We start from the raw sequence: 19,262 nt of genomic DNA, 5'->3' as shown, positions 1-19,262 counted from the left end.
TCTCGTTAAGTTTTGTATTGTATTCAGGATCATCTTATATAAGCAGACTTAACTAAGAACTTGCTGTGAGCTCGGTTCAGAAGTTGGCCACATTCCTTATGTAGAGAGGGACCGTGAATCATCTAATTCCCCCTAATTGAGGAATTGCCGTGAGCTCTTGATCCAGCCGAGAAATTACCGCGAGCTTCCGATCCGTGGCAAATAATCTAATCCCCTATGATTGATCCCCCACGTTTGGCTTGGGAGCTCATGAACACGACACCGGCAACTTGGCACGCGTAGTTTGTGTGATCAGTATTCATGTCGATCGTTGCAGTTTCCATAAGGAATGTGACTGACTTCTGGGCCTTGATCAGGAACTCATGATAATTTCTCAATTAAGGGGGATTAGATAATTTGCCATGCTTCACTTTATTAAGGTTCAGATGATTTTCCCCTGGATTGTCTCAGTGACCAGTGGCCCTGGCCCCACCCGTCAATCTCGGGGTGGGGAGGGGGGATAAATGATCAAAGTGAAAAGTAAAGTGTGGGTTTGGTGCCGAGGCTCAGATGAGTCCGGGCATGAACAGTAAATCGAAAAAATTTCAAAAAAATTTGGGTTTTTTTGTGATGCAAGATTCTTAGATGCGTGATACTCGTGCAAAATTTCGTGAAGTTTGGACATTCGAGTAGCTCGTGGCAAAAAAACAAAATTCAGATATGTGAGAAACATTTGAAAATAGCACTGTTCATGTCCGAATTTGTCTTCTTTGCCGCGCGCCCCTCGTTCAAACTTCACCAAATTTTGCACGAACATCACACACATGGACATCCTGCTTGAAAAAAAAATCGGATTTATTATTATTATTTTTCTATTTCTGATCACTGTACTGTTCATCGGGCTCATCTGAGCCCGGGACCTAAGTGGATATTCGGAGTTCGTTGGGCTAACTCTAAATTTCCGCAAAAAAAAAAGTTCGCTGGGCTTTCTTTTTTAGTTGATGTTCGCTGGGCTTATATGTCACCGAAACGTCCTTACCTTTATTGGGCTGGGCCCAGGTTAACTCCACTGCCGATCCCTAATTCGCTCGGCTGAGCCCAAAGCCTGGCAGCCGGAGGCGAATCGATCGATCGGGCACGCCGTCGCATTTCTTCCTTCCCTCCCCGCCCGCCCGGCCGCGCCGCCGTCCGTGCCGGCCGTAGCGTCTCGTCTCGCTCACAGGCTGCGCACCACCGCTTCCCTCAAAGCTCGCTCCACCTCTCGCCGCCCAGCGCCGGCTCCTTCCTCGGCCGCTCGACGGCGCCCGGCACTTCCACGGACCCGAGGCGAGCGGCGGGGCTCGTCAGATCGACGGGTGCGGCGCGGGGAAGGAGACCCTGCGCGTCTCCGCTATATTGCGGGCGGCCCCCCGTCCTATCCCCTGCGCCGCTCCCCTCCATTGGCTGCCGCGCCGCCAGCGAGCTCCAGGAGACCGGCGGACTGTGGGCAAGGTAGTCATCCGTCATCCCCTTCCCTCGTTCCCCTTCTTATCTTCTGGAGAAGCGTCGACGCAACACCCAGGTGGAGAGAGCGACAAAATTTAGAGGAAATATACATGTTCCGTTGTTGTTCGTCACATCTCCTGCTAATAATATATGTACCATGGATGCTTGTTTCCTGTCCTTATGAAAAACAATTGTGAACCTGTAGGCTCTGTGCGCTGCAATGGCGTTTATGCGGCGGATGGCCGGCAGTCACATTTGCTCAGAGCTGTGCGGCTCGATCTTGAATCTGAGGATGTACTCTTCGAGGGTGGACTGGAAGCAGCTGCGGCCCATGATTCTGAAGAGGATCAAGAACCGAACAAAGGATTATCCTATCAAGCGAATGATCCCGGTGGCCCAGGAGGTGGTCAGGGCCAGAGAGATTCTCACTGAAGGCGTCTCAATACTTCTCAGAGCTGTCCCTGTACATTCATGCAAGTAAGGGCAAGAAGTATGAAATTATTAAGTTTTTTGTCGTATCATAGGAGGATACAATACAGTAAACTTGGTCTTCTCGTTTGTTGCTGAAAGTTCCTTGTTTTGCATCATTATCAGTTTAGGTATTGCAAGAAGTCTGAAGAAATGGCAAAACAATTCAACAAAAATAAGTACTAGAAGATTGGTGTTCATAGGCTAGTGTTATTGTTTCCGTACATTCATGCAACTAAGGGCAAGAAATATGAAATTGTTAAGTGTTTTCCACTTGATCATAGGAGGATACAATACAATAATAAACTTAGTCTTCTTGTTTGCTGTGGAAAGATCCTTATTTTGGCAGATCATCAGCAAAGGTATTGCTAAGAAGTCTGAAGAAATGGACATATAAATAAACAGACATACGTAGAAGATTAGTGTTCCTAAACTAGTGTTGTTGTGTAATGTTGTTGCCAAGTTTGCCTTTTAGTCTGAGTGAATTCCAGTAACTCAAGCAGTCCCCTTTGATTTTCACATTTGTTCTCATTTGTTGATCAGAGTGGACCTTTCTGCATTATTCATTCAGATGTTTTATGTGCTGTCATTTTAATTAGTGATTCATTTTTTGACTCATCCTGTAGATTTTGTCCTGAAATTCATGTTGGAGAAATGGCACATCAAATGAAAACTTGCCACGGTTTCAAACGTATGGTCAAGGATCGACCTCACCAATGGGGCCCAGGCGGCTTGAATAACATCCTTGTCCCTGTTGAGGCCTTCCATCAGGAACACATGTTTCAGGAGGAGATAAGGCATGACCAGAGGTTCGACTTCACTCGTGTCCCTGCTGTACTCGAGCTATGTCATCAGGCAGGTGCAGAGCTACCTGAAGGACTCCTATACAGACGTGATGAGCTATGTACGGCAGCTGAAGCTAACAACCAAAATCCTGCCCCTTTGCTATCTTCTGAACTTAGATTGGTAGGTCAAAGAACACTAGAAGCATGGGAAAGGCTCAGATTAGGTGTGACAAAACTCCTATTGGTCTACCCATCCAAAGTGTGCGAGAATTGCTCTGAAGTGCATGTTGGGATATCAGGGCATAAGGCCAGGATGTGTGGAGTATTTAAGTTTGAGGGCTGGCGGGGAAAACACAAGTGGAAGAAGGCTGGAGTGGATGACCTGGTTCCTCAAAAGATTGTGTGGCATCAGCGGCCTCATGACCCACCAATTCTGGTGGACAGTGGGCGAGATTATTATGGTCATGCTCCTGCTGTTGTGGAGCTTTGTGTGCAAGTAGGTGCAAGAGCATCACCAAAATATAATTGCATGATGAAGGAGCATGGCTTAGCACCACCTGTTCAAAGAGACCAGGCCACATAAGAAGTTCATTGCTTAGCTAGGTCTGTGCATGATGACGATGTTATACGGTAGCTGTACATATCAGGTAACAAGAGACCCTTTTGGATGTGGAGCGAATCTAGGGTTGCTAAAATTGTACTTTCGCAGAATTCATGTGAATCAAATGAGGCAGGTAGCAATCCATTTTGAAGGTTATCTGTGTTAGTGACGACAGTAGGTGAGAAGGAAAACACAGTTCATGTTTACCAATTAGCTGAATTTCCTCTGATGATATCAGGCAATTTCTTTCAGCGGGAGACTTAACTGCATTGTAAATTACCCAGAAGCCAAGAACGGAATATTTGGGGGCCCTTAGTTTGTGCCGGCTCATTGAAAATCGAGGGATGGTAGCTCCGCCTTGCTACTGTAACATCAAGTGTTGTCATTATTTTTTTGCGGGAATTCTTTTTCCAAGGGGATTACTTGGGCAGTTTGTTCACATTACCTAGATGTCATACCATTACTCTTTTCTGATAGCCCTATGGGCAATTTTGTTATAAGCAAGCTATGTAGAGGAAGCTCACTTGCTGCAAGTTGGTACTGTGTGTGAACATCACAAATAACTTTTGTACTGCTTTCATAAGCACCCCTTTTTGAAGTGTGATCTGTACACACAACTTAGCTTGGCTCCCGTTTTGTGTACTGATTATTCCAGCCACATGTACTGATTATTCCAGCCACATTGGCTGATAAGCTGGGTACAAATGAATTTCATGTACATTAAAGCTGAGGATGTATATGCTTTCCACATGTTTTTTTGTTATTATAATATATCTGTATCTGCTGACAAGTACTCCCTCTGTCAAAATGTAACATGTTTTTGAGTCTCAATCAAAACCAAAAAATGTCTTACATTTTGATAAAGGGAGTGCTTTGTACAGAGTGGACTCTGTTAGGGCATCTTCAATAATTTGTATGTAATAAGTATGTAAACATGTTTTTCATTTGTCGTCTGTCATTATGGAAACATGTTTCTGCAATGGATGCTTTACCATTCGTTTGGATCAGAGAAGTGCAATTTATCTGTTGCCAGTATCAAATAAGAATTTTTTTCAGGTTGGGTCATACATTAGTATGTAAAGTCGGCAGTTTGATACTGAACCCAGAAAGAGCACAGAGTGGCAATGAGGCATATGTGCGAAAATTCAAGGGCGCGGACGAGCTCGCCTGGTCACGGTATCTTCAGGCGTTGCTTCGTTTCGGGATATGGAACCCGTGCTGTATTGCCGGTCGTGTACGGTGTCATATTTAATGCGTAGTATGAACGGAAGAGGCGACGGTTGTAAGGTGGGGCGACGGACGTCGAAGCTGAAGTGACGGGAGTTTTTCTACTAGGTCTGGTGGGGCGACGGACGTCAACCCTCAACCTAGATTAGTTGACCGCCAACTACAACAGTAAACGTGGGACCACTTGCTTTCCGCACGCGCCCGCATTCTTTGATCGCTTCTCTGGTCGGTTGCCACCATTGACGTCGCCAGTACTGGACGTCGCCGCCGGATTCATCTGCAACCTTATTGCTTGATTCGGAGTAGCTTGCTTGACTCGGAGTAGCTTCCTGGATCAGAGCAGTTCTCATCGTCGGCGGAGCTACGATTTCCCGGGCCGTAGTCGCCCACCTCTTTGACGGCCGCAAAATGAGACTGAACTTCAGCTTTATCTTTGAAAGCTTCATCTGCCATGGATATGTCGTCAGCTCTTCCGTCCACCGAATCCTGCCAGTAAGAACTAAGAAGCAATAGCTCAAGAGAAGAGCAGGGAAAAACCAACTGAACTTCTACTCTAAAAAGCATCTACACCAAACTGTCTTGCAAGCAATAAGCAGGGGAGCATGCATCCACCACACAACATGCTACCCATGTGAAAAACAGTAGTAATTGTGATAAACATGCACACAACACAGATGAACTGAAACAAACATCACAGTGTGCTTAGTGTTGTCATTACACATAACGGCTACGGAGCCCTCAACGACACACAAAGAAAAACTGAACTTAAGTAGGTCACCCACAGGTTTCATTTTCCTGTAAAGTAGCATTTTCAACAACATGCAGAACCACCTTAGGCTTGTTGCAGGTGTTCTTTCTGTGACCACTGACACCACAGTTTGAACATTTAGCTTCCTTCCTTTATTTTTGAGGAAGATCACCCTTTTGCGGACAGGTGGTGCTGTCGTGTCCTGGATCGCACCATATGCTACAGAAGCAAGAACGTTTGCTTGTACCGCATCCGCCGACACCATGTGCATTTCCTGCTCGTTTGTATTTTTTGCTTTTTGCACCCCGGTCATCATATGGAGGCTTGTTCCTGCTGGTGGTTGGTCAACCTGATTTACGCTTTGGTTCTGGAGCTTTTAAACCCATGAAATTATCAATGCCACTCCCTTCGGCGTCACTAGCACATCCACTGGAAGGTGCATGCAATGCAATCAATTCTTAAGTTTTTCCCTTGTTCGTCTGAATTCTGTCCTTTGACCCTATTCCATCCCGCACAGTGGCTATAGGCGTCAATTTATCCATTGTTGATTTCAAGAGATTAACTGCACACTCATATGCAGTATGCTTGCATCTCCAAATCTCACAACTTCAAGGGCATGTGTGTATAGATTTGTGTGTCTGAATGTTATTGAGGTCACTGAAATTTTATCCTTTTGAAGATGTGCCAAGTGGTCTGCCAATATATCCCTTGCATTTTTTTCCAACGTTCAAGAATGTGTTTTGCTGGTATCTGGTCTATACCAAGGAAATCGAGGACCTACAAAACCGAAAGATTAGCATGGTCATTAAAGTAGCTTAAGAAATGGGATTCACAACGAAATGCTTTCGTCTATAAATATTTTTACCTTCACTGCATGGCAGCACAGCAATCATGTGTGCTCGAAATTGCCACACGCACATGTGAGTTCTCTGCCCTGCTCAATAACTTCAACTTTGGAGACAACCCTGCACCACTATTCATGCTTCTTTGGATGATACCATCGCACAAAATAGGTTTTGCCTTTACTGACCACTTCCACTTTGTACTGCCCTCCTTCATACAGGACTTCCCCAAAATTCTCAAACATAGCTCGTGTATATACATCGCTACCATGCAATTTCAGTGGCGTGTTCAATTTCAAACATAGGTCGAGTGTATAAATATTTTTCAAACAAACCTCCGTTGTCTTCCGGACATCATCATCTGCCTGATCGCGACTTATTTGCCCACACGGCCCCCTCAACGCCTTTTTCTGAATGGTATATTGCTCATTGAACCGAAGAAACTAGAAATTATATTGTAAACCTTGCCAATGCCAATATTATTTTCACAGAGCTGTTTGACAACATCATGCGTGTATATATCGATATGTTTGTGTGAAGGCCAGCACACCTTCTGGCCACACTTTTCCGTCGGCGATGATTGTGTGGCATCCTGTTTTCACTGACGTACCAGCCGTTTTCGTTTGATCGCAACAACCGTATCACTGTGGGGCATCTGCACCAGCAGGATCATGTTATAAACAATAGCCAATTGAAATTAATACTCACCAGGCATCCACAGACTATTTCCTGCTCTTGCCGTATTAATTCCAAATCCAATTCCGCATGAATACAGGTTGTATTAGTCATATGCTTGCCCAAGCGAATCGAAGTTGCTTCCTACTCCCTCCGTCCAACAATACTTGTCATCAAAATGGACAAAAAGGGTTGTATCTAGAACTAAAATACATCTAGATACATCCCCTTTTATTCATTTTGATGACAAGTATTTCCGGACGGAGGGAGTATGTATTTGAGGAACCACAACAGTCTCAGTCTTCTTCTCTGCATAACCTCTTAATGTTTTCTCCAGGGCACTTATTCTGCCAGCGCAGGGTGGCCGTTCAGCAGGTGCATTTCCAGCACGAACCCTGATCAATTAAGAAACAATTTTTACTAACACAGAATGGAAAGTTTGTTTTCTTTCTTATAACTATGATTGCACGACATGTATAAACATGATTCGGTTGAATTTTTATGCTATACTACTCAAAATCAAGGGATAACTGAATGACAAGCTCAAGGGCTGCCACAATTTCTATGCTAGTATACTTAAAGTTCAGTTCAACTAGACTAGTAAAATTCAAGGGATAACTGAATGATCAGCCCGAAGGAAGCTACAACTTTTATGCTAGTCTACTTAAACTTCAGTTCAATTTCAACTGAGAGGAACCAAATACAGTGAATTAAATATACCTCTTCGTCCAGCCCTGCGCCTGACTCCTGAGGACCGTCTTTTCCTGTTGACTGTTCTGAGCTGGGCACCGGCAACCTGAGCTCCTCACAAGTGTTGTTCAGTTCTAGTTGCACTGTCAGTGCCAGATCGCCCACATCTCCAATGCTTGATGCGGCATCCTCGAAGACCATAGTTTCGTTGCGTTCGCTGTCAGGTGTGGCTTCCCCACCTCCAAGATCCGGCAGCAGGAACCTGTTCAAATGATGGGGAAGACTATGAACCTTTGTATCTACTAACAGCGGCAGTAACTACGAATCAAAAGCGATGCGAGGAAGCATACCTATCAACCTGATGTAATAAGAACTCGAATCAATCGCCTCCGGCCTCCGCCGTCGCCATAGCTTTGAGCTGCTCGAGTCGTGCGGCGCCGAAGGGATATATTTTTCCTTTTTTTTTCTCTCTTAAGCGTCGGGGGTGGGGTGGGGGGGTGGACCCATGGTTCATGTACCAACAGAACATATGTTATGTGTACCATTACCGCCTCGTCATATTGCACGGCGCCGTCAACGTATAATACTGTCCAATGATCTGTATACTCCCCAGCTTACACGATCGCATTTAATACACGCAGCAACGCGGCATTGTCCCACTGGTCTATATACCGAGAGCAAGCACGCTCGTGTGTTCTATCGCTGCTCTCACCTTTCTAGACATACTTTAAGCCAAAGACCAGATATGATTTTATTTTTTTCAGATGGTGTTTCTGGGTTAATTTTGCTCTGAGGAGGTTTGGTGATACGACCAAGCTGTTGATAGATGTGTTCTGCTGTGAAGTCTTTCTTAACCTTATCTTTTACCGTTACTTTTTCTGTCTAATGTGTTGCTTTCATTGTGCTAAGTAAATTGCAAGATATATGCGTTCCTTGTGACGCGGCGTCTGCCTCGCCTTATAGGCAAAAGTTTGGCAAAATAACAATTCTGTTCTATGCCTTTTTGTAAAGAAGAAATCACGCTTTTATTTGCAGATATATCTAGCTTTCGTTGGAAAACAAAGCAAAAACCACAGGCTCCTCCTTCAGAGTTCAGACTACTCGCAGAACATAGAACAATCATCAACCCTGCCTGTGGGTTCCTCCTTACAAGACAAAGGTTGCCGCACAACACCCACTTGCAAAAACAGTCCTTGTTGATTTTATAACTAGCGCAGTTCACACTGTTGTTTCAAAGTATAGCTCTACATAGATTACTACCAGCACTGAGAAGGTATTTAAAAGTCTACTGGAAATATTGTGTTCAATAAAATGGCTCGTGACAACGTTATAGAGAATATAGTAATGTACAAGTGCCTGAGCAGAAACTCTCGAGGAACTCCTGAACCGGCACTGAAAACATCTAGTTCAGGAGCCAACCAGCATCTGCCATTCATGCACCTACAACTCCAGGTGCAGGATTAAGGTCACTGGTCTTTGCTGGTGAAACGGCAGATCGAGCAAGAGAACACAAACTAATTCTGCTATGAACACTGACACACAAAAGAGTTACATTCAGCAATAACAAAAAGGATGAGAGATCACCAATGCTTGCTTCAACTAGGTGCAACCATGATTATTCATGGGGAAATTCCGCAAAGTTTTGACTATTAATAAGTTGATATTGCAACAGCTCAGCATCACCGATTTTGACTATGCCATCCGTCGTAACAGGCCAGAACAATTCAAGATTTCAGCGAGCCATCTCTTTCTTACAAATAACTGAAGGACTACAATGAAGCCTCAAGAGAATCTAACAGAACACATCCCTGCAGTTAACCACTTCCATCGAGCTGGCCATGGGATAGAAGGTGTGACATGTATTGCTGAAAACACACGGTAAGCAATTGATGTAAGACTTGCAAAGCACGCAGGGAGAAAACCCCAGAACAAGGAGCAGAACTGTTTTCAAATTTGTATCTGCAAGTATTAAGAAACTTACAGCATGGTAGGCATATGGTGGTTTGCCTTGCCGGTCAAAATGCTTTGCCATGATGGAGAATTCTATTGGACCCCAGTCGTCTATTTCGAAACAATTACCCAACGCAGCCTTGTAAAGCTGCAAACAGACAAAAGAAATCAGGTACCGCTTCCCTTAATCAAGTCAACTCGATTAAATTAGTAAACAAAACAACAACTTTGTTACATTTACTGCTTACTGCCCAGATTTAACAAAAAATCTGACATGATTAACCACAAGTGCTCCTTTCGGTTTTCATACCTTTGCAGTATCAGTCAGTAGCTCAGTACCAGAAGGGTAGGCGGCATAATACTGATCAGCCCTCGAAATGCCAGCCCTTGTCCTGCAATAAGTTGGGCAGGAGAGAAGAATGTTGGCAGGTAAGAATAAGAAGTGGCAAGACACTGCAGGTCTGTAAACAAGGGCAATTCAGCAGGGACATACGTATTGCTTGTGTAAGCATAGGTAACGAGGGTGGTGAATGAATAAAATCCAGCATAAGACGCCAGTCGCCTAAACTTCTGAATCTTTAAGACATCCTTGCATAGATACAAAATATCCATCTCACAGCAGCTTGACCCTGGTGTTAGGGAAATGACAAATCAGTTGGGGGGCAAACACAGTTCTAAGCAGTCAGCACAATGCAGCCATCAGCAAGCAAAATTCACTATCTGAGAGTGCTTCTGCATACTACAAATTCCCTGCTGATTGCTGATGCCCCTTACATAGTTAACATAACCAGCTGCCATGGAAGCTAAATACAGAAGGCAAAAACATGTTGCGTCCACATAGGCTTGACATGTTAAACGAGCACGAACAATGCAAGTTCAGACTGTTGAGCATCCACGAGGGAAAACAATACCTGGCGACCATGAAATTTAACAAAGGGGAATGCCTAACAGGCTAAGGTTGACTGTCATTTCACAGGGAGACATCACTCGCTATATAATCAGATCCAGCAAACAATCAGGGAAAAGTAGAACAAAGTCGGGACCCGGAGCCACGCGGGCGACAACCAATCAGATCTCCGCCGTCTCCAGCGCAGACTAGGGGGATTTTTCCGGCGGGAGGGGGCGCACCTTGTAATCGCGGACGAGCAGAGTGGCAGGGATGAAGACGCCGAAGAGGAGGGAAGCGCTCGCGGGATCCTGCGCCACTGCGGTGTAGCCTGCCGCCGGAGACCAGCACCTGGCGCGAGCTGCCGCGAGGTCAGGAGGTCCGAGGTCGCCGCCTTGCGCACCTGGCGGCTGGCCCCGTGAAGGTTAGGGCTCGCAATATTGCAGACACCTATCCTCTTGGATGCTCATAACTGGCGAACGTTCGCTAGCAAGGATGACACACTGGGACATTTTAGGTGGCATTTTTAGTTTTGAGGGAGTGGCAGTTTTTTTCCAAACAACGTGTCAGTTTCATCAGAGAAGGCATTTTTGTTTAAAAACTACTCCCTCCATAAACTAATATAAAAGCATTTAGATCACTACTTTAGTGATCTAAACGCTCTTACATTAGTTTATAGAGGGAGTACCGTTGTTTGTTTTTTCTTCACAACTAAAATTGTCGTTAAATGACGTTCGCTTGCCACCCCTCTCCTAGCGAATGTCGGCTAGGTAATATTACTGGTCTTGCATTAGTTTTCAGAGGGGATACTATTAGATGACATGTGACGGTTTCATTTCGCAGTTGACTTGAAACCTATGAGCTATGGTCGATCGTAAACATTAAGGGGGAGAGGTGGTTACAATGCAAAGGGACCACAATTGCGAAGACGGTCATGAACAAATCCAGTCATGACACCGATCAAGTATATATGTCAAATTTACAGCGGAGATATAGGGTTGGAGTTGGATATAACGTAGGAGAGAAACTCATGCTCGTGACTAGAGGAATGATAGTAATTGTCATTGTGTCAATACAAGGTGGCATGACTGTGGCTCTAGCCCGCAAGAGAGGGGCGACTGAGCAGAGGAAAAGGATGGATCACTAGAAGAAGATGGTATGAAAGATTGATTTGAGGGGGCTCTCATTCTCATCTTTCTCTCTACTCCTCCCCTTCCCCTTGAGAGTCTCCTCCTTCTCCCTAACTCCCTCTACTCCTTCGACAACTTTGTTGCCCGGAGTAGGGATGGGAGGGGAGCTCGGTTGGTCATGAATATGGCAGATATAGGGGTGTCACTGGTACATCGAGGTGCTATACAAACGGTTTTTAACCCCTTTCCGCGACAGTGTTCTGAACCGTCGCCTAGTGAGAGACTGCGGTAGGGGGGTCCTTCCTACACGACCCAAAAACCGTCGAGGATAGGCCCTCCTGGCACACACGCTCAACAAAATAAGGTCGTGTGCGACGAGCGAGCGATCAAATACGATTATACAGGCCCAACCGGTTCCGGTCGTAAGTACATCCCACACAGTCAGTTCCAAACAAACATTTTTGTTTGTTATGTACATTCCACACAGTCAATCCAAGGAATATGTTTCCGTTCTTATGTACATCCCAAACAGTCAATCCAGGGAAAACGTTTCTGTTTGTATGTACATTATGCCACACAGTCAATCCAGGGAAAACATTTCCGTTCGTATGTAAGATCCCACACATTTTTATGTATAGGCCCGTGTGTGATAGGTGTAACTATCACACACGCTCTGCCTCGGTTAACCATTTGCTTTTATTCAACTACATCATACACGATTTGATGAAGAAAACTGTGTGGCACCAATGTCTATGCGTAGATGATATGCACGAGTAGAACGCAAAAAGTTGTGGGCGATGATCGTCATACTTCTTACCACCAATGTCTTATTTTGATTCGGCAGTATTGTTGGGTGAAGCGGCCCGGACCAACCTTACATGATTGCGTTCATGAGACTGGTTCCACCGACAGACATGCAACTAGTTTTGCATAAAGCTGGCTGGCGGGTGTCTATTTCTCCAACTTTAGTTGAATCGAATTTGACTGTGGCTGGTCCTTGTGAAGGTTAAAGCAGCAAACTTGATAAATCACCGTTGTGGTTTTTGTGCCGTAGGTTTGTACGGTTCATGCTAGAAGCCCGTGGCAGTCACAAAAACTTGCAGCAAACAAAGTAGAGGATGTCTAACTTGTTTTTGCAGGGCATGTTCTGATGTGATATGGTCAAGATATGATGTGATATAAAGATTGTTATATGAGATGATCATGTTTTGTAAAAGTTATCGGCAACTAGCAGGAGCCATATGGTTGTCGCTTTATTGTATGAAATACAAACGCTATGCAATTGCTTTACTTTATCACTAAGCGGTAGCGATAGTCATAAAAGCAATGGTTGGCGAGACGACCACGACACTACGATGGAGATCAAGGTGTCAAGCCGGTGACGATGGAGATCATGACGTTGCTTCGGTGATGGAGATCATAGCACAAGATGATGATGGCCATATCATGTCACATATTTTCATTGCATGTGATGTTTATCTTTTATGCATCTTATTTTGCTTAGTACGGCGGTAGCATTATAAGATGATACCTTACTAAATTTCAAGGTATAAGTGTTCTCCCCGAGTATACACCGTTGCGAAAGTTCTTCGTGCTGAGACACCACGTGATGATGGGTGTGATAAGCTCTACGGTCAAATACAACGGGTGCAAGCTAGATTTGCACACACGGAATACTCGGGTTAAACTTGACGAGCCTAGCATATACAAATATGGCCTTGGGACACTAGAGACCGAAAGGTCGAACGGGAATTATATAGTAGATATGATCAACATAATGATGTTCACCATTGATGGCTACTCCATCTCACGTGATGATCGGACATGGTTTAGTTGATTTGGGTCACGTGATCATTTAGATGACTCAAGGGTGTCTATGTAAGTGGGAGTTCTTAAATAATTTGATTAATTGAACTTTAATTTATCATGAACTTAGTCCTGATAGTATTTGCAAATTATGTTGTAGATCAATAGCTCGTGTTGTAGCTTCCCTATGTTTTTTGATATGTTCCTAGAGAAAACTAAGTTGAAAGATGATAGTAGCAACGCTGCGGACTGGGTCCGTAATCTAAGGTTTATCCTCATTGCTGCACAGAAGAATTATGTCCTTGATGCACCACTAGGTGACAGACCTATTGCAGGAGCAGATGCAAACGTTATGAATGTTTGGCTAGCTCAATATGATGACTACTTGATAGTTTAGTGCACCATGCTTTATGGCTTAGAACCGGGACTTCAAAAATGTTTTGAATGCCACGGAGCATATGAGATGTTCCAAGAGTTGAAATTGATATTTCAGACTCATGCCCGTGTCGAGAGGTATGAGACCTCTGACAAGTACTTCGCCTAAAAGATAGAGGAGAATAGCCCGGCTAGTGAGCATGTGCTCAGAACGTCTGGGTACTACAATCACTTGAACCGAGTGGGAGTTAATCTTCCAGATAAGATAGTGATTGACAAAGTTCTCTATACACCATCACCAAGTTACTGGAACTTCGTGATGAACTATAATGTGCAAGGGATGACGAAAGCGATCCCCGAGCTCTTCATGATGCTCAAATCGATGAAGGTGGAAATCAAGAAAAAGCATCAAGTGTTGATGATTAAACAAGACCACTAGTTTCAAGAGAATGGCAAAGGGAAAGAAATGGAACTTCAAGAAGAATGGCAAGCAAGTTGTCGCTCCCGTGAAGAAGCCCAAAGCTGGACCTAAGCCTGAAACTGAGTGCTTCTACTGCAAAGGAAATGGTCACTGGAAGCGGAACTAGCCCAAATATTTGGCGGATAAGAAGGATGGCTTAGTGAACAAAGATATATTTGATATACATGTTATTGATGTGTACTTTACTAGTGCTCATAGTATCCCCTGGGTATTTGATACCTATTCGGTTGCTAAGATTAGTAACTCGAAACAGGAGTTGCAGAATAAATAGATACTAGTTGAGGGTGAAGTGACGATGTGTGTTGGAAGTGGTTCAAAGATTGATATGATCATCATCGCACACTCCCTATACTTTCGAGATTAGTGTTGAACCTAAATAAATGTTATTTGGTATTTGCGTTGAGCATGAATATGATTAGATCATGTTTATTGCAATACGGTTATTCATTTAAGACAGAGAATAATTGTCATTCTATTTACATGAATAAAACCTTCGGTGGTCATACACCCAATGTTAATGGTTTATTGAATCCCAATCGTAGTGATACACATATTCATAATATTAATGCCAAAAGATGCAAAGTTGATAATGATATTGCAACTTATTTGTGGCACTTCCATTTGGTCATATCGGTGTAAAGCGCATGAAGAAACTCCATAAAGATGGACTTTTGGAATCACTTGATTATGAATCATTTGATACTTGCGAACCGTGCCTTATGGGCAAGATGACTAAAACTCCATTCTCCGGAACAATGGAACGAGCTAGTGACTTTGGAAATAATACATACCGATGTGTGCGGTCCAATGAGTGTTGATGCTCGTGGCGGGTATCGTTATTTTCTGACCTTCACAGACGATTTGAGCAGATATGGGTATATCTACTTAATGAAACACAAATCTGAAACATTTGAAAAGTTCAAAGAATTTCAGAGTGAAGTGGAGAATCATTGTAACAAGAAAATAAAGTTTGATCTGATCGTCGAGGAGAATATTTGAGTTACGAGTTTGTCCTTCATTTAAAACAATGTGGAATAGTTTCACAGCTCACGCCACCTGGAACACCACAGCGTAATGGTGTGTCCGAATGTCGTAACTGCACTTTATTGGATATGGTGTGATCTATGATGTCTCTTACCGATTTACCACTATCATTTTGGGGTTATGCATTAGATACGGCTGCATTCACTTTAAGCAGGGCACCGTCAAAGTTCGTTGAGACGACACCGTATGAACTGTGGTTTGGAAACAAACCTAAGCTGTTGTTTCTTAAAGTTTGGGGATGCGATGCTTATGTCAAAAGGTTTCAGCCCGATAAGCTCGAACCCAAATTGGAGAAATGTGTCTTCATAGGATACCCTAAGGAAACAATTGGGTACACCTTCTACAACAAGTCCGAAGGCAAGATTTTTGTTGCTAAGAACGGAACCTTTCTAGAGAAGGAGTTTCTCTCGAAAGAAGTGAGCGGGAGGAAAGTAGAACTTGATGAGGTAATTGTACCTGCTCTCAATTTGGAAAGTAGCTCATCCGAGAAATCTATTCCCGTGATGCCTACACCAATTAGAGAGGAAGTTAATGATAAAGATCATGAAACTTCAGATCAAGCTGCTACAGAACCTCGTAGGTCAACCAGAGCACGATTCGCACCAGAGTGGTACGGTAACCCTGTTCTGGAAGTCATGTTACTTGACCATGACAACCTACGAACTATGAAGAAGCTATGATGAGCCCAGATTCCGATAAATGCTTGAGGCCATGAAATCTGAGATAGGATCCATGTATGAGAACAAAGTATGGACTTTGGTGGATTTGCCCGATGATCGGCGAGCCACAGAAAATAAATGAATCTTCAAGAGGAAGACAAACATTGATGGTAGTGTTACTATCTACAAAGCTATTGTCACAAAAGGTTTTCGACAAGTTCAAGGTGTTGACTATGATGAGATTTTCTCACTCGTATCGATGCTTAAGTCTGTCAGAATCATGTTAGCAATTGCCACATTTTATGAAATCTGGCATATGGATGTCAAAACTGCATTCCTTAAATGGATATCACTAAGTAGAGTTGTATATGATACAACCAGATTGTTTTGTTAGTCCTGAAGGTGCTAACAAAGAGTGCAAGCTCCAGCAATCCATCAATGGGCTGGTCCAAGCATCTCGGAGTTGGAATATACGATTTGATGAGTTGATCAAAGCATATAAGTTTTATACAGACTTGCGGTGAAGCCTGTATTTACACGAAAGTGAGTGGGAGCACTACAACCTTTCTGATAAGTATATGTGAATGGCATATTGTTGATCAGAAATAATGTAGAATTTTCTGGAAAGCATAAAGGAGAGTTTGAAAGGAGTTTTTCAAAGAAAGACCTCGATGAAGTTGCTTACATATTGGGCATCAGGATCTATAGAGATAGATCAAGATGCTTCATAAGATTTATCAATGAGTACATACCTTGACAAGATTTTGAAGTAGTTCAAAATGGAACAGTCAAAGAAGGAGTTCTTGCCTGTGTTGCAAGGTGTAAAGTTGAGTAAGACTCAAAACCCGACCACAGCAGAAAATAGAAAGAAAATGAAAGTCATTCCCTATGCCTCGGTCATAGGTTCTATAAAGTATGTTATGTTGTGTACTAGACCTATTGTGTACCTTATCATGAGTTTGGCAAGGGGGTACGATAGTGATCCAGGAGTGGATCACTAGAAAACGGTCAAAGTTATCCTTAGTTACCTAAGAGGACTAAGGAAATATTTGTCGGTTATGGAGGTGATAAAGAGTTCATCGTAAAGAGTTACATCGATGCAAGCTTTTACACTGATCCAGATGACTCTGACTCTCAATCTGGATGCATATCGAAAGTGGGAGAATTAGCTAGAGTAGCTCTATGCAGAGCATTGTAGACATAGAAATTTGCAAAATACATACGACTCTGAATATTGCAGACCCGTTGACTAAACTTCTCTCACAAGAAAAACATGATCACACCTTAGTACTCTTTGGGTGTTAACCACATTGCGATGTGAACTAGATTATTGACTCTAGTAAACCCTTTGGTTGTTGGTCACATGGCGATGTGAACTATGGGTGTTAATCACATACAGATGTGAACTATTGGTGTTAAATCACATGGCGATGTGAACAAGATTATTGACTCTAGTGCAAGTGGGAGACTGAAGGAGATATGCCCTAGAGGCAATAATAAAGTTGTTATTTTATATTTCCTTATATCATGATATATGTTTATTATTCATGGTAGAATTGTATTAACCGGAAACTTGATACATGTGTGAATACATAGACAAAACACCATGTCCCTAGTATACCTCTACTTGACTAGCTCGTTGATCAAAGATGGTTAAGTTTCCCGGCCATGGACATGTGTTATCATTTGATGAACGGGATCACATCATTAGGAGAATGATGTGATGGACAAGACCCATCCGTTAGCTTAGCATAATGATCGTTCAGTTTTATTGCTACTACTTTCTTCATGTCATATGTGTATTCCTCTGATAATGAGATTATGCAACTCCCGGACACCGGAGGAATGCCTTGTGTGATATCAAACGTCGCAACGTAACTGGGTGATTATAAAGATGCTCTACAGGTATCTCCAAAGGTGTTTGTTGGGTTGGCATAGATCGAGATTAATATTTGTCACTCCGAGCATCGGAGAGGTATCTCTAGGCCCTCTCGGTAATGCACATCATATGAAGCCTTGCAAGCAATGTGACTAATGAGTTGGTCACGTGATGATGCACTATGGAACGAGTAAAGATACTTGCCGGTAACGAGATTGAACTAGGTATGAAGATACCGACGATCGAATCTCGGGAAAGTAACATACTAATGACAAACGGAATAACTATATTAACATTGCAGTTCGACCGATAAAGATCTTCGTAGAATATGTGGGAAGCAATATGAGCATGCAGGTTCCGCTATTGGTTATTGACCGGAGAGGTGTCTCAGTCATGTCTACATAGTTCTCGAACCCATAGGGTCCGCACGCTTAACGTTCGATGACGATTGGTATTATATGAGTTATGTGTTTTGGTGACCGAAGGTTGTTCAGAGTCCCGGATGAGATCACGAACATGATGAGGAGTCTCTAAATGGTCAAGAGGTATAGATTGATATATTGGAAGGTTACATTCGGACACCGAAATGGTTTCGGGAATTTTCGGAGTACCGGGAGGTTACCGGAACCCCCCGGGGAAATAATGGACCAACATGGGCCATAGGAGAGAGGGGAGCCGGCCCACGAGGGGTGGCTGCGCCTCTCCCATAGGGAGTCCGAATTGGACTAGGGGAGGGGGCGCGCCCCCCTTTCCTTCTTCGGTTCCCTCTCCCTTCCCCTTTTCCCCTTCGGAAAGAAGGAAAGGGGGGGCGAATCCTACTAGGAGTGGAGTCCTAGTAGGAATCCCCCCCATGGCATGCGCCCCTGGTGGCTAGCCTCCTCCCCCTCCTTTATATACGGGGGCAGGGGGGCACCCCAAAGACACAACATTGTCTTAAGCCGTGTGCGATGCCCCCTTCCACCATTTAATCCTTCAATAGTATCACCGTAGTGCTTAGGCGAAGCCCTGCGCGGATCACATCCAACACTGTTATCACGCCATCATGCTGACAGAACTCATCGACTCCATCGACACTCTGCTGGATCAAGAGATCGAGGGACGTCATCGAGCTGAACGTGTGCAGAACTCGGATGTGCCGTACATTCGGTACTTGATCGGTTGATTCGAGAAGACGTTTGACTACATCAACCGCGTTAAGTTAATGCTTCCGCTTTCAGTCTACGAGGGTACATGGACACACTCTCCCCCTCTCGTTGCTATGCATCTCCTAGATAGATCTTGCGTGAGCGTAGGATTTTTTTTGAAATTGCATGCTGAAAGAACATGCAGTGCCCCCATGTTTGGTTTTGGTAATTGATGACAATCTCTATGGACTAATGGTTGTCTTGAGTTATATTTGAAGGATTTGTCCATAGGATTTTCTTGAAGTCCATGTGTTGGTTTCAAGGATTTTATGAGTTGACCAAGGTGCTATTAAGGAATTATCCAAAGATTGGTCATGTGAGTGTTGAGCTTATTGCAAGCATGTCTTGAAGAAGAAGATTGTGTGATC

General features: G+C 43.7%; 2 protein-coding genes and 1 long non-coding RNA gene across 6 annotated transcripts; 1 reads left to right on the top strand and 2 right to left on the bottom strand.

Moving 5' to 3' along the window:
- Positions 1-1,102: 1,102 nt before the first annotated feature.
- On the top strand, positions 1,103-4,027 carry LOC123046826 (APO protein 4, mitochondrial). 4 transcript variants are annotated; one of them, XR_006422638.1, is made up of 5 exons: positions 1,103-1,470; positions 1,670-1,941; positions 2,559-3,364; positions 3,427-3,496; positions 3,571-4,027. XR_006422638.1 is itself a non-coding variant. In XM_044470253.1 (3 exons), the coding sequence occupies exons 2-3, from the start codon at positions 1,685-1,687 to the stop codon at positions 3,298-3,300; spliced, it is 999 nt and encodes a 332-aa protein (XP_044326188.1). In that variant the 5' UTR covers positions 1,103-1,470; positions 1,670-1,684; the 3' UTR covers positions 3,301-4,027. The 4 variants fall into 4 exon arrangements, 1 of the variants encoding a protein (XP_044326188.1); XR_006422637.1 differs by having other exon boundaries at positions 3,427-4,027; XR_006422636.1 differs by having other exon boundaries at positions 2,559-3,496.
- Positions 4,028-5,220: 1,193 nt separating this feature from the next.
- On the bottom strand, positions 5,221-7,981 carry LOC123046825 (uncharacterized). The gene is made up of 4 exons (XR_006422634.1): positions 7,851-7,981; positions 7,531-7,762; positions 6,159-7,205; positions 5,221-6,070 (listed from the first exon to the last, which is right to left on the bottom strand). It is a non-coding gene; the product is annotated as an uncharacterized lncRNA (long non-coding RNA).
- Positions 7,982-9,015: 1,034 nt separating this feature from the next.
- Positions 9,016-10,823, bottom strand: LOC123042194 (uncharacterized). The gene is made up of 5 exons (XM_044464700.1): positions 10,579-10,823; positions 9,944-10,079; positions 9,761-9,842; positions 9,482-9,598; positions 9,016-9,365 (listed from the first exon to the last, which is right to left on the bottom strand). The coding sequence occupies exons 2-5, from the start codon at positions 10,060-10,062 to the stop codon at positions 9,315-9,317; spliced, it is 369 nt and encodes a 122-aa protein (XP_044320635.1). The 5' UTR covers positions 10,063-10,079; positions 10,579-10,823; the 3' UTR covers positions 9,016-9,314.
- Positions 10,824-19,262: the final 8,439 nt, after the last annotated feature.

The sequence above is a fragment of the Triticum aestivum genome, chromosome 2B, assembly GCF_018294505.1.
Source record: "Triticum aestivum cultivar Chinese Spring chromosome 2B, IWGSC CS RefSeq v2.1, whole genome shotgun sequence".
Taxonomy (NCBI): domain Eukaryota; kingdom Viridiplantae; phylum Streptophyta; class Magnoliopsida; order Poales; family Poaceae; genus Triticum; species Triticum aestivum.
The sequence above is the reverse complement of the archived record's forward strand: the minus strand, read 5'-3'. Positions and strand labels throughout refer to the sequence as shown.

What these genes read in the sequence shown, in the direction of transcription:
- LOC123046826 (XM_044470253.1), top strand. Translation starts at nt 1,685, where the DNA reads ATGGCGTTTATGCGGCGGATGGCCGGCAGTCACATTTGCTCAGAGCTG. An exon ending in GTCCCTGTACATTCATGCAA is followed by an intron (nt 1,942 to 2,558) that starts GTAAGGGCAAGA and finishes CTCATCCTGTAG; the next exon opens with ATTTTGTCCTGAAATTCATG.
- LOC123042194 (XM_044464700.1), bottom strand. Translation starts at nt 10,062, where the DNA reads ATGGATATTTTGTATCTATGCAAGGATGTCTTAAAGATTCAGAAGTTT. An exon ending in TATGCTTACACAAGCAATAC is followed by an intron (nt 9,843 to 9,943) that starts GTATGTCCCTGC and finishes AACTTATTGCAG; the next exon opens with GACAAGGGCTGGCATTTCGA. An exon ending in CACCATATGCCTACCATGCT is followed by an intron (nt 9,366 to 9,481) that starts GTAAGTTTCTTA and finishes GTGTGTTTTCAG; the next exon opens with CAATACATGTCACACCTTCT.